At 36.3% G+C, this 16,878-nt stretch overlaps 1 protein-coding gene across 2 annotated transcripts in view; it reads right to left on the bottom strand.

The window, feature by feature from the left end:
• Positions 1-16,878, bottom strand: part of SMCHD1 (structural maintenance of chromosomes flexible hinge domain containing 1) — a 124,221-nt gene that overhangs the window by 40,511 nt on the left and 66,832 nt on the right. For both annotated transcript variants that reach the window (XM_042239642.2, XM_027960934.3), the window contains exons 26-33: positions 14,786-14,934; positions 13,824-13,912; positions 13,304-13,422; positions 10,852-11,019; positions 8,338-8,463; positions 2,949-3,028; positions 2,558-2,715; positions 901-1,016 (exon numbers count right to left, since the gene is read on the bottom strand). In XM_042239642.2, the coding sequence (XP_042095576.1) occupies positions 901-1,016; positions 2,558-2,715; positions 2,949-3,028; positions 8,338-8,463; positions 10,852-11,019; positions 13,304-13,422; positions 13,824-13,912; positions 14,786-14,934 (1,005 nt within the window). The remainder of the gene's footprint in view (positions 1-900; positions 1,017-2,557; positions 2,716-2,948; positions 3,029-8,337; positions 8,464-10,851; positions 11,020-13,303; positions 13,423-13,823; positions 13,913-14,785; positions 14,935-16,878) is intronic.

Raw genomic sequence — 16,878 nt, 5'->3', positions numbered from 1 at the left:
TAAGGAAGCCAGTTTCCTAAACACGACTAAATTAAAACATAAATCCTAAAAGGCATTATTAAACCAGGACCCCAGATATAGTTTGGTTTATTTTCCACTGAGAGGTCTGTTTCAGTTTGGCACTGTCTGGTATGGTAGCCCATAGCGACCACTGAGTGCCTGAAACGTGACTGGCTCAGACTGAGGGATATAAGCATAAAACACAGCAAATTTCAAAGACCTGGGAAGATGTGAGCATGCAAAACATCATTATTAAAATGATGATGTTTTTAAAATGCTGAGTACATGGTGAAATGGTTAACTTTTTAACATATTAGTTTAAAACTGTATTAAAATTAATTTTATTTATTTCTTGTTAATGTGGCTACTAGCAGAATTTAAGTATCACATGCAATTTCAAAGACCTGGGAAGATGTGAGCATGCAAAACATCATTATTAAAATAATGATTTTAAAATGCTGAGTACATGGTGAAATGGTAACTTTTTAATATATTAGTTTAAAACTATATTAAAATTAATTTTATTTGTTGTTAATGTGGCTACTAGCAGAATTTAAGTTATCACATGTGGCTAGTATTGTATTTCTACAGGATTGTGCAGCTTTAGACTCTCAAATCGTCTGTCTATTCCACTGCTCTGTACTCTACCAATCATTTTTCTTTCTCTCACTTTCTATATTATCTCTTAATGATATTTAGTGGTTTTCTGTATTGTGCTACTGCTCTTTAGACTTATTTCTGAAACATACCCTGGTATATTTTTTAAAAATCTAAGTGATGGAATCAGTTACTTTCTAGTTCTACAGGATATACACACTGTATTTTTATATTAAACTACATTTAATTTTATGTTAAATCTAAGAGCTACTTTTAACTTCTAAAATGCTTTCTATGACTTACATTTGCTGGCGGTCGGTTCCCACTGTTTGCCAATTTCCACATTTTCATGGAAATACGTGCTGGATTAATATTTTTAATGATACTGTCATCTTCAGAAATAACAGTAATCATAAAATCTGTAATGGGGAACATTAAAGAGTTATTTTCTTTCTAGTTCAATTAGTGGATTTGGTTGAATAATTATATGTCTTAAAGCATACATCTTCTTTAAATGTTAATAATAAAATTCTGATGAAGAAATAAAACTATTCTTTAATTAGTCTTCCCCAACTATTTGTCTACAGAATTATACAATCATAACAGGTACTGGATATAGATCAATAGTGCTAAACCTCCCACAGAAATCTAATAAATACATCTTTGATCCTTCAGTATTGTAAAGGTGATGATGTACAACTGTCATGTGTTTGTATAAACACATTATGTTCCTACTTCATGCCACAAACAATGCTATAAAGCGAGAAAAAAAAAATCTTTGCCATTAATAGTCCTTTGTCTTATTTTCACAGTCTGCCAAGCAAGACCAAAAAGGTTAGACCATGTTATCTGCAGCACAGGGAACTATATTTACTATCCTGTGATAAACCATAATAGAAAAGAATATGAAAAAGAATGTGTGTATGTATGTATAACTGAGTCACTCTGCCGTACACCAGTGATTAAGACAACACTGTAAGTGAATTGTACTTCAGTAAAAAATAAAAAGAAAAGTTAGACTACTAAGACTCAGCAATCTAGGTCAAATGGTTACAAATCTATATGCTTTACGTAGTCTGTGAATACAGTGTTTACTTTCTTTTATGATTTTTCAATAGCATACCAGAGTTAAACTAGTAATATTCCCTTATATTTATCATCTATAATATTCACTGGTCACCTATTACAGTTTTTACACAGGAAGTAGGACTTATCTCCTTGAACAGTTTTAAAAGTTTATGTATATACATAATTATTTAAAAATATTGTTAAATTTCACTTTAAACTTTCTGGTCTGCTTCTTTCACTGCACAGGAATTTATCCATTCAAGAAAATCAAAGTCCTCAAGAAAATGACCTATGCAAAGCAAATATAATTGCCTATTGACTTGACAGCTGCCATATTACACAGGAATCATCTGCTTAGTTGACTGTCTCCTACATTAGGCTGAACTCAATGAAAACTGCCATGTTTATTACTGGAACTAACAGTCTAGCATAGTGGGGGGACATAGCAGGTATTCAGTAAATGTTTGCTGTTACAAAGTGTCTTTAATCATAAATTATGGATGCATTTCTCTCCAAATTAAGTTGAAGAGTCCTCAATTTGGTTTAACAGTACAACATATTTAGTGGAACACACACTCGCAGCTCCTGCCATTCAGCAATTCATACTTCTTTGGCAGAATCTCACAATTCAGTGAATGAATAAACACAAACTGAACTACTTAAAAGCTATCAGCTTATACATGAACTTTAAGTTCATTCTTGACCATTAAAGCAATGTAGGATATAGAGGAGAGGGAAAATAAAGCTAAGTCAAATATGCTTTCTTCGTCATTTAAAAGTTCACAGCATGATTGCTTTTTTATCATGTTGAACACCTGGGATAAATAATTTATCCTATTAATCTAAGAGGCAAATTATCACCACAAATTTATTTTAAAACTGAATTACTCACCAGTGAAAATACCCCCTGCTAAAAAGGAAGCATCCTTGTCATATTTAACATTGAGACGAATGGGTTTTTCAGGGTCTGGAAGAATCATTAACTTAATTATGGGTCCTTCTATGGTATTCTTGTTATAAATGGCTTTAACCTGCATAATATGTTCTCCTCTAAAAAGAAAGAAAAAGGGAAAGGGAGGAGCGGGGTTCAAATTGTATTAGTTATAATTAAAAATTCTGAGACAATTTATACAAAATTTAACTCATTTAGGAAACCTCTCTACTCCTGTTTCATTCCAACTCCTAACTAACACTAAATAGCAGCTATGTATTACTCTTAACTTCAAGTAATAATAAAAATCAATCTCTATAATACCAATAACTATCAAACTCTCAGTTCTTACCTAGGGGCAAAAACACTGAGCACTCCAAAATTAGCCCTGCCCCTTTCGTCAGTTTTATGCTGTTGGTTTGAAGGAGTGAGCTAAAAACAGAACAAAATGGTTAATTAGAAAATTCTACAAATCAAATTTATTTTCCTCTATTACTATTTAAAAAGCTACATTTGCACACACTCTAAAATCTAAAATCGTCTAATTTAAACTAGCTGAAATAATATACGTAATCACATAATACAAAGGATAACAATCCTTCACATTGATCAGTTAAACTAGAATTTTGTGTATTTCAATGATTCAGTTGCAGAATTCAGTGTTCACTCTTTCAATAACTCCGATATATCAAACGAAGTTTGGTCACATAAATACAGAAGGTATATGCCAAAATCAGGGGGTTGTGGGAGACAGTGCAGGAGAAATAAACATAAATGCACATACATAATTTTAAGTCAAGGCAGAACACCATGTCTGTCATTAGTTACTTCATCCTTCTCTTAATGTTTACACAGATGTGCTTCTTAAATCTTTGTTGCAATACTACCTTTGTAGTGATAATCAAGCTTTTACTTTTAAATGATTAAGAATCAGTGGCCACATTTCCTAATCACTTGTTAGAAGAATCTTTCAGTCTTTTGCAGATGCTTCTCTAAAAACGAGGATCATACTCTTATTTGGGGTACAATATAATCATTATTTAACTCTCTTGGAAGCAAACACTAAGAACAAAAGTAAATTCGAAGACTGGAGTAGCAGAAAATCAGACTCTCTCCTAATCCTACTACTTAACATCTGTTTAACGGAACCTAAAGATTAGGTAATTATGGTACATGCAAAAAAAAAAAAAAGGCAATAGTTGGTGAGACACAAGTGAAAAAGAGTAATTCAACTGCTAAAATAAAACCCTGCATTTCTGTCTCATTTACCTTCCAATCTATCCTTTCTCAACCTATCTTTTTCAGTCTTTCTTCCATCTGGGTCCTAAATCTTTGCTGCTAAGCCAGAAGTCAGTCTTCTATTTCAGGTTATATAACAGCAATACTGTAGTCCTTTTTGACAGGCCTAAGACTTTTGACCCTTTTTACTTTACTTTGAAAATCAGGCCATGTGGATGACAAGTCATTCCTGGCACTTTAACCTCCTGTAGAGTTTTTATTTACTTTTTTTTTTTTTTAACTGCACACATGGCTTACGGGATCTCAGTTCCCTGACCAAGGTGCACCCATGCCCCCTGCAATGGAAGCACGGAATCCCAACCACTGGACCACCAGGGAATACTCTTCTGTACAGCTTTTAAGATAAACAAGTTGAGTCCTGTGAAATCCTTACTGAAATTCTTAACTAATGGATTAATTTCAAGAGAACTGTATACTTACATAATACAAACTGTTTGTATCTACTAAAATTATAAAATCTCTGGAGGGATACTCAAGCCTGGCTGAATACAATTCCAAGATCTCTTTTTCTGTGTTGCCTGGCAACAACCTGGCTAGGACAAATGAGTTCCCTTCAACTAATAGGAAAAACTTGTCAAAATACAACCTTGCAAGAGCCTGACAGCACCTTCCCCTTTCCCTCGCAGGAGGGCATCCAACTTTGTGCAAGACATCCAAAGTCTCCTCTAGATCCTAACCTGACTATTCCAACACTCGTGTTTAACAACTGGTACCTAATCCTGGTACTAGACAGAATGTGGACCACTGGAGAAGGGAATGGCAAATCACTTCAGTATTCTTGCCTTGAGAACCCCAGGAACAGTATGAAAAGGCAAAAAGATAGGACACTGAAAGATGAACTCCCCAGGTCGGTAGGTGCCTAATATGCTACTGGAGATCAGTGGAGAAATGACTCCAGAAACAATGAAGGGATGGAGCCAAAGCAAAAACAACACCCAGTTGTGGATGGGTCTGGTGATAGAAGCAAGGTTCAATGCTGTAAAGAGCAATACTGCATAGGAACCTGGAATGTTAGGTCCATGAATCAAAGCAAATTGGAAGTGGTCAAACAGGAGATGGCAAGAGTGAACATCAACATTCTAGAAATCAGCTAGCTGAGATGGAATGGAATGGGTGAATTTAATTCAGATGACCATTATATCTACTAGACCATTATATCTCCATCTAGAAATGGAGCAGCCACCATAGTCAAGAAGAGAGTCCGAAATGCAGTTCTTGGATGCAATCTCAAAAACGACAGAATGATCTCTGTTCGTTTCCAAGGCAAACCATTCAGTATCTCGGTAATCCAAGTCTATGCCCTGACCAGCAACGCTGAAGAAGCTGAAGTTGAAAGGTTCTATGAAGACCTACAAGACCTTCTAGAACTAACACCCAAAAAAGATGTCCTTTTCATTATAGGGGACTGGAATACAAAAGTAGGAAGTCAAGAAACACCTGCAGGAACAGGCAAATTTGTCCTTAAGAGTACAGAATGAAGTGGGGCAAAGGCTAATAGTGTTCTGCCACGAGAACGCACTGGTCATAGCAAACACCCTCTTTCAACAACATAAGAGAAGACTCTACACATGGACATCACCAGATGGTCAACACCGAAATCAGATTGATTATATTCTTTGCAGAAAAGATGGAGAAGCTCTATACGGTCAACAAAAACAAGACCAGGAGCTGACTGTGGCTGAGATCATGAACTCCTTATTGTCAAATTCAGACTTACATTGAAGAAAGTAGGGAAAACCACTAGACCATCCAGGTATGACCTAAATCAAATCCCTATGAGTATACAGTGAAGTGAGAAATACATTTAAGGGACTAGATCTGATAAGAGTATTTGAAGAACTATGGACGGAGGTTCGTGACATTGTACAGGAGACAGGGATAAAGACCATCCCTATGGAAAAGAAAGGCAAAAAGGCAAAATGGCTGTCTGAGGAGGCCTTACAAATAGCTGTGAAAAGAAGAGAAGTGAAAAGCAAAGGAGAAAAGGAAAGATACATCCATTTGAATGTAGAGTTCCAAAGAATAACAAAAAGAGATAAGAAAGCCTTCCTCAGTGATCAATGCAAAGAAATAGAGGAAAACAATTGAGTGCGAAAGGCTAGAGATCTCTTTTAGAAAATTAAAGCTAGCAAAAGAACATGTCATGCAAAGATGGGCTCGATAAAGGACAGAAATGGTAGGGACCTAACAGAAACAGAAGATATTAAGAAGAGGTGGCAAGAATACACAGAACAACTGTACAAAAAAGATCTTCACGACCCAGATAATCACGATGGTATGTTCACTCACCTAGAGCCAGACAACCTGGAATGTGAAGTCAAGTGGGCCTTAGGAAGCATCACTACGAACAAAGCTAGTGGAGGTGATGGAATTCCAGTGACGCTATTTCAAATCCTGAAAGATGATGCTGTGAAAGTGCTGCACTCAATATGCCAGCACATTTGAAAAACTCAGCAGTGGCCACAGGACTGGAAAAAGTCAGTTTTCATTCCAATCCCAAAGAAAGGCAATGCCAAAGAATGCTCAAACTACCACACAATTGCACTCATCTCACACGCTAGTAAAGTAACACTCGAAATTCTCCAAGCCAGGCTGCCAAATGTTCAAGCTGGTTTTAGAAAAGGCAGAGGAACCAAAGAGCAAATTGCCAACATCTGCTGGATCACTGAAGCAAGACAGTTCCAGAAAAACATCTATTTCTGCTTTATTGACTATGCCAAAGCCTTTGACTGTGTGGATCACAATAAGCTGTGGAAAATTCTGAAAAAGATGGAAATACCAGACTACCTGACCTGCTTCTTGAGAAACCTATATGCAGGTGAGGAAGCAACAGTTAGAACTGGACATGGAACAACAGACTGGTTCCAAATAGGAAAAGGAGTAGTTCAAGACTGTATATTGTCACCCTGCTTGTTTAACTTATATGCAGAGTACAACATTAGAAAAGCTGGGTTGGAGGAAGCATAAGCTAGAATCAAGACTGCTGGGAGAAATCTCAATAACCTCAGATATGCAGATGACACCACCCTTATGGCATAAAGTGAAGAGGAACTAAAAAGCCTCTTGATGAAAGTGAAAGAGGAGAGTGAAAAAGTTGGCTTAAAGCTCAACATTCAGAAAACTAAGATCATGGCATCTGGTCCCATCACCTCATGGCAAATAGATGGGAAAACAGTGGAAACAGTGGCTGAGTTTATTTTTCTGGGCTCCAAAATCACTGCAGATGGTGATTGTAGTCATGAAATTAAAAGATGCTTACTCCTTGGAAGGAAAGTTATGACCAACCTAGATAGCATATTCAAAAGCAGAGACATTACTTCGTCAACAAAGGTCTGCCTAGTCAAGGCTATGGTTTTTCCAGTGGTCATGTATGGGTGTGAGAGTTGGACTGTGAAAAAAGCTGAGTGCCAAAGAATTGATGCTTTTGAACTGTGGTGTTGGAGAAAACTCTTGAGAGTCCCTTGGACTGCAAGGAGATCCAGCCAGTCCATCCTAAAGTAGATCAGTCCTGGGTGTTCGCTGGAAGGACTGATGTTGAAGTTCAAACTCCAATACTTTGGCCACCTGATGCAAAGAGCTGACTCATTGGAAAAGACTCTGATGCTGGGAAAGATTAAGGGCAGGATAAGGGGACGACAGAGGATGAGATGGTTGGATGGCATCACCGACTCAATGGACATGGGTTTGGGTGGACTCCGGGAGTTGGTGATGGACAGGGAGACCTGGCGTGCTATGGTTCATGGGGTTGCAAAGAGTCAGACACGACTGAGTGACTGAACCTAATCCTGGATTTCCTGGTATCCAAGCACTATGTTTGCACCCAAACATTACAAGGCCATGTTCATGCTTGCTGATTTCCCTAGACTAGGTCTCAGTAGAGGTCCAACAGCTCTGCCCAGGTAGCTCTCCAAAAGGCAGGCAAAGCACAGCTACTCATATGACTCTCTTGCTTCACCCTTAGAGCTTTTAAGTTTCCCCAGTAATGCCTGTTTCATAACCCAGACTGCAGGTCATTGTATCTAATTTCTTCCACCTTGTCAGCATTACCTAAACCTAATCTGAAATTCAGATATTATTAATATTGTGTAATAAACAATCATAATTAGAGACTGCTATGTCTTGTTACACTGTTTGCAAGATATAAACTGTACTTCCTCAAAATAACTATTAAAATGTTAGACTGACAAAATAAGCAATGAACTTGGGCAAACTCCAGGAGAGAGTGAGGGTAAGGGAAGCCTGGCATGCTATAGTCCATGGGATCACAAAGAGTCGGACACAACTTAGTGACTGAATAACAAAAACAAAACTAAGCAATAGTGAAGATTATATAAGACTATTATTATTTTTTTTTTAAAAAGGTAACAGCTAAAGACATGATAATCCTGATAATGAAAACCAAAATTTTAAGTGAGAATTATTTAAGGATGTTTAAAACTTACCTTTAAATTGTTAGCTTTTACAAGACTTATTTTAACCTGTGGCACAGGTGCTGGATTATCCCACTGATCACAAAGTTGAACAATGAGAGGATTCTGCAATTCTCTTCCATTAATCACTGGAATGGACTAAAAACAGATACAAATCTTTTAAGAAGCACTAAAACATGCTGAACAATATGATTACTATTTAAGTGAAACAATCACTGAATTTATCTGTTTTACTCACAAATAGCTCCTTCTATCAATTAAAATAAACTTCTGAAAGTCAATTATACTGTCACTAATAAAACTCTTCTTATAGAAATGATTAAAAATTTGATAAAAGGGAAAATATATTTGACATTACTGGCTTCCAGAGCCAGTCAAGAATTCTGAAAATTACATGTTGCAGGACTTCAGTGGAAATAGAAGCTTATCTTAGGCTCTCATATTTAGCACTGGTCAATCTACAGTCTAACCCTCCATCAACTGGTGGCACTCTGTCAAGTCTACATGAAGCAGTATGCACAGCTTTCCAGCTCCTAGTCAAATAGGGCTAGTCATGAATAAACTTAAACAAAACAGTGTAGACTTAAAATGATTCTTGCTTTTCCCTTAATCCAAGTAAGGCCTGTGTAACTCTGAGAATCTGTATGCTGACCTAGGTATATCAAAGAAAAATCACTGTCAAGCAAGAAACCTGTTAAAGTCCAATCCTCTGTACCAGATGTTAAAATTTAAAGAAAACAGAAGATAGGAAAGACGTAACTAGCAAAAAAGGAAAGAGATTTATCACCTCTCTCCTACTAGTAATGTTCCCTCTGCTTCCTCCATCCCTCCAATTATGTTAGGAGGTTGCTAAAAAGTAGGAGAAACATCAATAATGTGTTAGGAACTTTTTAAAAAAAGATACCCTTGAAGCTGGTTTATGCTTGACTACCAAAAAAATTTTCATGGATAGACTATATTCTATGTGCTAAAGTTTATAAAAAGCCTGAATAACACACAAAGTGCTGATGTTTCCAAATGTAAACACATCAGGGCCTTTATTTATAGTTACATAATTGTCCATCTATCAAACATCAACTACCTGGTAAAGAATATCTTTCAGTAAACAACTTACAGCCCAAGCTGTTGGCTGAAAATTCTTCTGGGTAGTAGTGAAGAAAGGAAATAACCAAAATCAAATGTTCATGATTTGCCACTTAATTTGTTTCATTTATAAGGAAGGAATTTGTTTCTTCATTTATAAGGAAGGACAATACATCATAATGTTGTTGAAGATTAACTGAGAAAATATATGTATATTTATATAATTTTTCTATTTATCATGCTTAGGTGTTAACTTAGTTCCCCTTTCTATTTAAGATCCTGTGTGTGGATGAGGGAGGTTGGTCAAAAATTAAATTAGAAAATTCTAGGAAAACCACATATTCAATGATTACATTTTCAGCCTTACCCATATACAACATATCTCTTAACAGAAAATTGATTTTAGGTTTTATTTTTAAAGCTTTTGGATTTCAGTGGTATCTGCAAATAAATCCTATAATAAGTTTTTGAGTTAACAAGCCGTCATTAATTTTTATATTTCTCTCCTAAAAAATCATTTAAAAATATGAACACGTAAAGATTTTTTTCCACCTCAAAGGTACCCAATTATTCCATGATATTGTCAGTCAACAAATTCTTTATTGACATCATTAGGTTTCTCAGAAGGCACTGATTTATGCAGTAAATATGCTTTTATATAAAAATAAGTGCACTGGCTTTGCAATACAACTCTTCAGTCAACAAGTGTTAAGGAAAAAATTGTTTTTAAAGCACTGTCATATTTTTTAAATTTACAAATCAAAAAAGGACTAGAGCAGAGATATGTAAGCTTTTCTCAGATGATCAGTTCCTTTGTGAGATAATTTCATCTACTACCATGCTCATATGAGATGATTTTCCATTAGAAAAAATAACCTTTCATACCAACAGATAAGGCTCTGCCACACCATAACTGAACACCAGAATGTGAACATTTTAAAATCAGAATTCTAAAAATTTAATGAAAATTGAAAGGTAACAGATTTGACAGAGATTTGCAAATTAGTGTTTAAGATATGCATAACGGTATGCACAGGGAAGCAAACTGATGTTTTTAAGAGTATAATGAATGACTTGGTATCTGGCATGCATTTAAAAATTCCAGCAAAAACATTTTTTAATAAGCCAGTCAGCGAGAACAACGAAATACAATTGGTGAAAATCAGTAACTGTTGAAACTGGGGGTTCATTATCTATTTTTATTTTAATACATATTTTTAATTTCTTTAATAAAACTCAGAATTTAAAGTTTCACTATTTTTTTTAACAAATGAGGACACAGTGATGAATAATAAAGTATTAAAATTCGTATTACTTTGTCCTTTTGTTATTGTTACTTCTTCAATAACAAAATATAACTTTCGATCTACTAACACTCTGAAGCAGTTAGTAGATCAAAATATTGATATTAAATTCTTTCAGTCAAGGCAGCAAGGTACTTACCTCCTTTAACTCTGGCCAGTCTACGAGGAGAAGTTTAGCTGGTGGCCCAGAAACTAGCTGCACTCGAATAAAGTCAGAAAATTCACGCCAAGTAAAGCAAAGATCCTTATTTCCAGGGGGACCTGGAATAAATCTGACGCCTCTCACATTTATACTTTGTGTATTTTCCTAGTGAGGAAAAGCACATTGAAAAAAACACCAGGAAGATCATGTTTAGTTTTCAGAAAAAAGAAAGAAAATGCTGTCACTACCTATGTGCATACAGATGTGTTTCTGGTAAAACAACAGCAAGTAACACACATATGCCAATATTGGTGTGCCCTGAATTTTATTTCCTGAGACAAGAAACTGAAATTCTCTTTTGTGAGGGAGAGATCTAAAAGGTTCAACCTATGTCCTTTTTCCTTATCTTTTCCTAATTTCCCTCTTCTTTACACTTGCAGTGTCTCCTTTCTGTTCCCCAAATAGCCACATATGTGCCTGCCCAACAAGCTCCTTCCCTGTTTGCCACATTTTTTACCTACATGTTGAGATTACCAAGGGAATGTGCTTCAGAAGAGCAGTACATTTTATGAAGATGTGGAAATAATCTTAAGAAACAATGGCACATTAAAATCAATATTTTAAAAAGACTTTAAAAACAGTGTTATTTGAAAACAAAAAAAACCTGGAAGGTTCTTTTTTTATGCAGAGACTAGGGGTAGACTTCTATTGTTTCTATGAAAGTGAGTCAAGATGCTGCTGCTGCTGCTGCTGCTAAGTCACTTCAGTTGTGTCCAACTCTGTGTGACCCCACAGACGGCAGCCCACCAGGCTCCCCCGTCCCTGGGATTCTCCAGGCAAGAACACTGGAGTGGGTTGCCATTTCCTTCCCCAATGCATGAAAGTGAAAAGTGAAAGTGAAGTCGCTCAGTCGTGTCCAAGTCTTAGCGACCCCATGGACTGCAGCCTTCCAGGCTTCTCCATCCATGGGATTTTCCAGGCAAGAGTACTGGAGTGGGGTGCCATTGCCTTCTCCGTGAGTCAAGATAGTACCTATCAATTGTAAAATGACAGTAGAAAGTCAACTTGACTGGAGAATGAGCCATGGAAGGAGACAGGTGTGATGCAGCAGAATACTACTTAGGCACCCTAAGCAGACAGACTAACTGCACAGCATAAAATGCTGACAGGTGGCATAAGATGGGAACTGAAAAATGACACTAGATTTGGTCAGGTGGCAGAAAAACCCAAGAGGCCTGCCTGGGAATGAGACTGAAGAATGTAAAAACAGACAGTATACATAACTCTTCCAAGGAGCTGTACTATAAACAGGAGAAAAAGAGGGCAGTACTAGATGGACATGTTTCAGGGCCAAAGGAAGCTGTGAGGTGAGAGGAGAGAGTATGAGAGTATGTTTATATGCTGATGGGAATCTAACACAGGGAAAACAAGATGTAGGAAAACAGGTTATAATTTAGGAACAATTAGTTGAAAGAGGATGGGTGTCTATGCATAAAGTGACAGGAAGAAGAGACTGTTCGTATACAACAGCGGTTACTTTCTGCCTTCATCTACACAGAGGGTGAAGCTAGGCAAGAAAGCATCTGAAAGTCATAGATCAAACCTTATCTTTTACAGTAAACAAAACATCATTAGAAGTTCCTCAGCAGTGCTAAGATATTGTAGAAAAGGCGTTCTGAAAACTAGAAAATAACAGCCTAGCAGGTTAGTGGAAACAAAAACTCCAGTTAGGAAGGGCAACGATGAGACTCCCATGATCATTTTGTTGGGTAAAAGGGATAATGGAGGATCCAAAAGGAAGAAGAGGTTTAAAAACCACTAAATGCCCTACACTGATTCAACTTTACTCGAGCCTTAGAATTCCTTCTTTCTGACCTGCTCTAGGCTGGCAGGTTCCTTGAAGGCTCAATTCCAACATCTTTTCTCAAAAACCATCTTTAATCTCTCCAAGAATACTTTTGTTTCCTTGCTTACAGAAATAATTTCACCAGGATTCTTATTTTTCAAGCTAATCTCAATTAACTGTACAGCTGCACACTTTTACAACTAGTGTTCTCCCAGGTATCCTATTTAATGCAGGGACTGAGTACCAAGAAATTTTACTCAAATAGCTACATGAGAAATGACCTTTGTACACATGTCAAAATACTTAGGGATGAAATGGTATGATGTGTAGAATTTGCTTCAAAGTGACAGGTAAGGCGGAAGTGATGAATGCTGAAGCTGACTGGTAGGACCATGGGAATTACTTACACTACTTATGCTATTTTTATGTATGTTCAAAATTTCTGTGTATGTTTAAATTTTCATAATAAAAATTACTTCAGTGCATTTTACAATTTTTCATTGTAAATACTGCAATCAAATCTCTCATTTCTGTTTTTTACCAAACTTTCTGTTATATATAATTTGAATGGAACAGTCAACTATTAACAGGAAACAGTCATACCTGAAAAGTAGTTTTCAAATGTGAGCTATCAAGTCCAATCCCAGCAATTCCCAATGCAGACAGAGAACTTGGTGAAAATGCTTGAATCTGATTCCCATACTGATCTGTAACAGTTATAACTAAAAAGGGAGAGGAAGTTTAATCTTACAGTATCTTAATTTAACATGATGTTGATGTCACATGTTTTACCATGAATATTTGAAGGAAACAATTTAGTGTCATGTAATAATCCGGATATAAGAAAAATATAGGATATGAATCACATTCACATATTTATTTTACGCTAACAAAAGTCAACATTCTTTTCTAACAAAAGTCAACATTTTTTTCAATTAACTGTTTTCACAGTTAGATCAGCATAGGCAAAGACAGGGAAAATGCTTCAACCTTTTCAACAGTGGATTTTAAACTATTAACCATATATAAATCCAAAGTTTTCCTTTCAGATTATGTTGCCAAAACATGAACATAAGGACATATTATAGAAGCATTTTAAAGAAAGAAAGTAGGTCATACTAACCTATTTCTCCTTGAAGCTCCTGACCCATCTGTACCGTTTTTCCTCCTTTTAATTCACATTTTAGATGTTTAGGTTCATCTGGAAGTGGTCTGAAATTGATTAACAAATTAAAGGCCTTAATTACACTATTATTGTAGAAAAAAGTTTCAACATGCTAAGGAGTCACATATGTAATGTTCATTTTCTTAAACTTAAAAACCATATCACTATTAACCCAAAGGGAAGGAGAGAAAAGACAGCTTGCAAAGACAGTAGAGAATACTGACCAAAAAAATAAATGCATGCTAGATCACAGTTACCTATCCTGGATTAAAAGGAAATTATGACATGAGAGCACTGAAAAAAAAAAAAGGCAGACGGGTTGGTAAGAATTACTCATCAAGAGATCTGTCTCTGACTGAAGAGTGGTACATCTGATCATTTTATCTCAGACATGGAGCTATTCTAAGTGTTGGAATAGTATGGAAATGTGTACAGAATTAAAGTAGAAAAGGTTAATAAAAAAGAGGCAGCCAAGGAACTGACAAGCCAGAGTGAAGGACAGGTCTTCTATATATTTACTTAAAGTTCCCTCTTTTCTATCAGGTAGACTCAGCTTTGAAAGTCACCACTAACTAATGAAAGAATTCCTTCTGAGCAACACACTGACTGATCACACTGCATCTTTTACGTTTCTCACGTCTTTGCCATTTTCTAGGAGCTTTCACTGTTGCTTGTCCTAGGGGGACATTCCTTTAACAAAAGTTCTAGTTCTGGCAGATACTAAAGGGGCAAGTTGAGTAGAGGCTGAGAGTGCTATTAAGAATGAATCACTATCATCAGTGAAGCTTTATTCCAAAGACAACCTGTTTCCAAGAAGTTGTGGAAATTTCTACATTAAAAAATGACTTTGATATGTATGCTTTGGTGAAAAGCATCTTTGTCATATGCTGAATATCTCGAAATGTCATATGCCCACACACCTTACTGTAAATGCACTTTCCAAAGACACATGGTCGTCTTGGAACGAAACCTGGCAATAGCGCATATCTTTCACAGATGTCGGCACTTGCACATCAGGAAGCAGACCCTGCAGCAAGTGCTCTTTGTTAATCTCAGGAGTCCAATTAACCTAGAAGGGAAATTATATACTTAAGAATCATATAAAGCTTACTCCAATGTCTTCCTACTGCCAGTTATCTTACCAACCCATCCTCCCCAACTCTAAGGAAAAAGGCAGGCCCTTTATGACCATAAATGATGGTGGTTCATATATTACCAACAGAAAAAAGTTATCTTCTTCATTGTCTTCCCTGTTAATACTGCCACATCTTTCAATGCAATGAAATAAATATTCCTAAGTCATTCCTTTAGCACTTCGCCACAAGATTATTACTCTGGTCATTACAGTTTAAAAAAACCATGGGAATCAAATCATGTGATCAATTCTGAGAAGTTATAGTCAATTGTTTTTGTTTTTTCGAAAAAAATCTTACTGTTACAGGTTTTAAATGAGATATAAGTTGGACCCTATTCAGTAAGGTGAGAAACGTTAAATTCACTATTACCATCCTGGCCACATCTTTATCTTAATCCACTCCCAAATGTTTTTAGCTCTAATTTTAACTTTACATCTCTTAAACTCTGTATTTTGTTATTTGATCCATTTTTAAGTTGACTATTCCACTCCATTTTAAACTTCCAATCCTTTCTATTTAAGACTTTTAGCTCAACTTTATGCTTTTAGCTTTTATAACTGTGATTGTTAAATCACTGATATTCTAATATTGTGATCCTAGTTTACACCGTTCTAACTTTCTTAGTTACCTTGCAAACCATTGTTTATTCTTTATATCTTTTTTCTTTTTTTAAATAGTGGAAGCAGCAAGCAGGAGTTGCACAAAATGGCTGTCTTCCCTCACCCTAGCTGTGCTCTCTGCTCAGAGAATTCCTATGTCTGCTCAGAGGATTTCTGTATCAGTTTGGGTTGACTTTCCTCGGTAACAGATTAATTCTCTAAAGACTACACAGTCACTTTAAGTGTATACATCTAATGAAAGTATAAATATCCTTTATAGTCAATAAAGGTACATGTTTTAAAATATCTGGAACCCAAGAAATATATGACTAGAATTGAGGAAAATGTGTCAAAAGCAGGCCATGAGCTTAGAGAATGGCAAAAAGAAGGTTATATACAGAAAGAGGCTCTCAAGTCAATGTTTATTCTTAATCCTAGTAAGAAACTAAACTGTGGAGACATTATTATGAGAAAGCAAGGTATCAGTTCAGAAGCCAGGTTGCTAGTACCACTTTTAAACCATTTGCCTTCAGATCTGCTGAGAGAAAAAAATGGCTTGCCTCCCTTCCAAGCAGGATAAGGACTATTTCTCTCACAATCCTCCCTTCTCTTATGGAGGGGGAAAATAAACCGGCTGGCGCAAGGGCTATTCCAAATATGATTTTAAAAATCATGTCAGCTGAACCCTGGTAAACAATTCTTACAAGATATCAGATCCTATATCTTGGAGACTCAGGATGACTACAGAATTTAATACTGCAAAAAGAGGAGAATTCTCTGGTGGTACAGTGGTCATGACTCTGCACTTTCACTGTCTAGAGCCTGGGTTCAATCCCTGGTTGAGGATCTAAGATCCCACAAGCTGTGCAGCATGGTGGAAAAAAAAAAAAAACACCATCATTTTAATTGGGTTCTGTTAGGTGAGCTGTTCAAGTTTAAGCATACAGATTCACCCTTTCAAGGTACAAACACTACATTTGGATGGCAGGTTTGAGGACCATCTGAAGCTAGTGAGAACTGACAAAACCACTGTGTACAGGTAACAATTTTATTAGAGACTGCTATACCAATTTCAAATGGCCAAATCAGCGGTCTGGTTTGTGGTTCACAATACTCTTCTAGCGTTTGCCTTTAACAGACCTTTTCTTTAGTGCCTTCAGAAGAGCTACAAAAATACTGCTCTGGTCAAGTGGAGATCTTAATTGTGAACAGAAATACAGTTCATCAGGACTGGATTTCTGTTTAGGTGTTAAAATCATTTCTCTAAGCACAGATTTG

This window comes from Ovis aries, chromosome 23 (assembly GCF_016772045.2).
Source record: "Ovis aries strain OAR_USU_Benz2616 breed Rambouillet chromosome 23, ARS-UI_Ramb_v3.0, whole genome shotgun sequence".
In the NCBI taxonomy this organism is placed as follows: domain Eukaryota; kingdom Metazoa; phylum Chordata; class Mammalia; order Artiodactyla; family Bovidae; genus Ovis; species Ovis aries.
The sequence above is the reverse complement of the archived record's forward strand: the minus strand, read 5'-3'. Positions and strand labels throughout refer to the sequence as shown.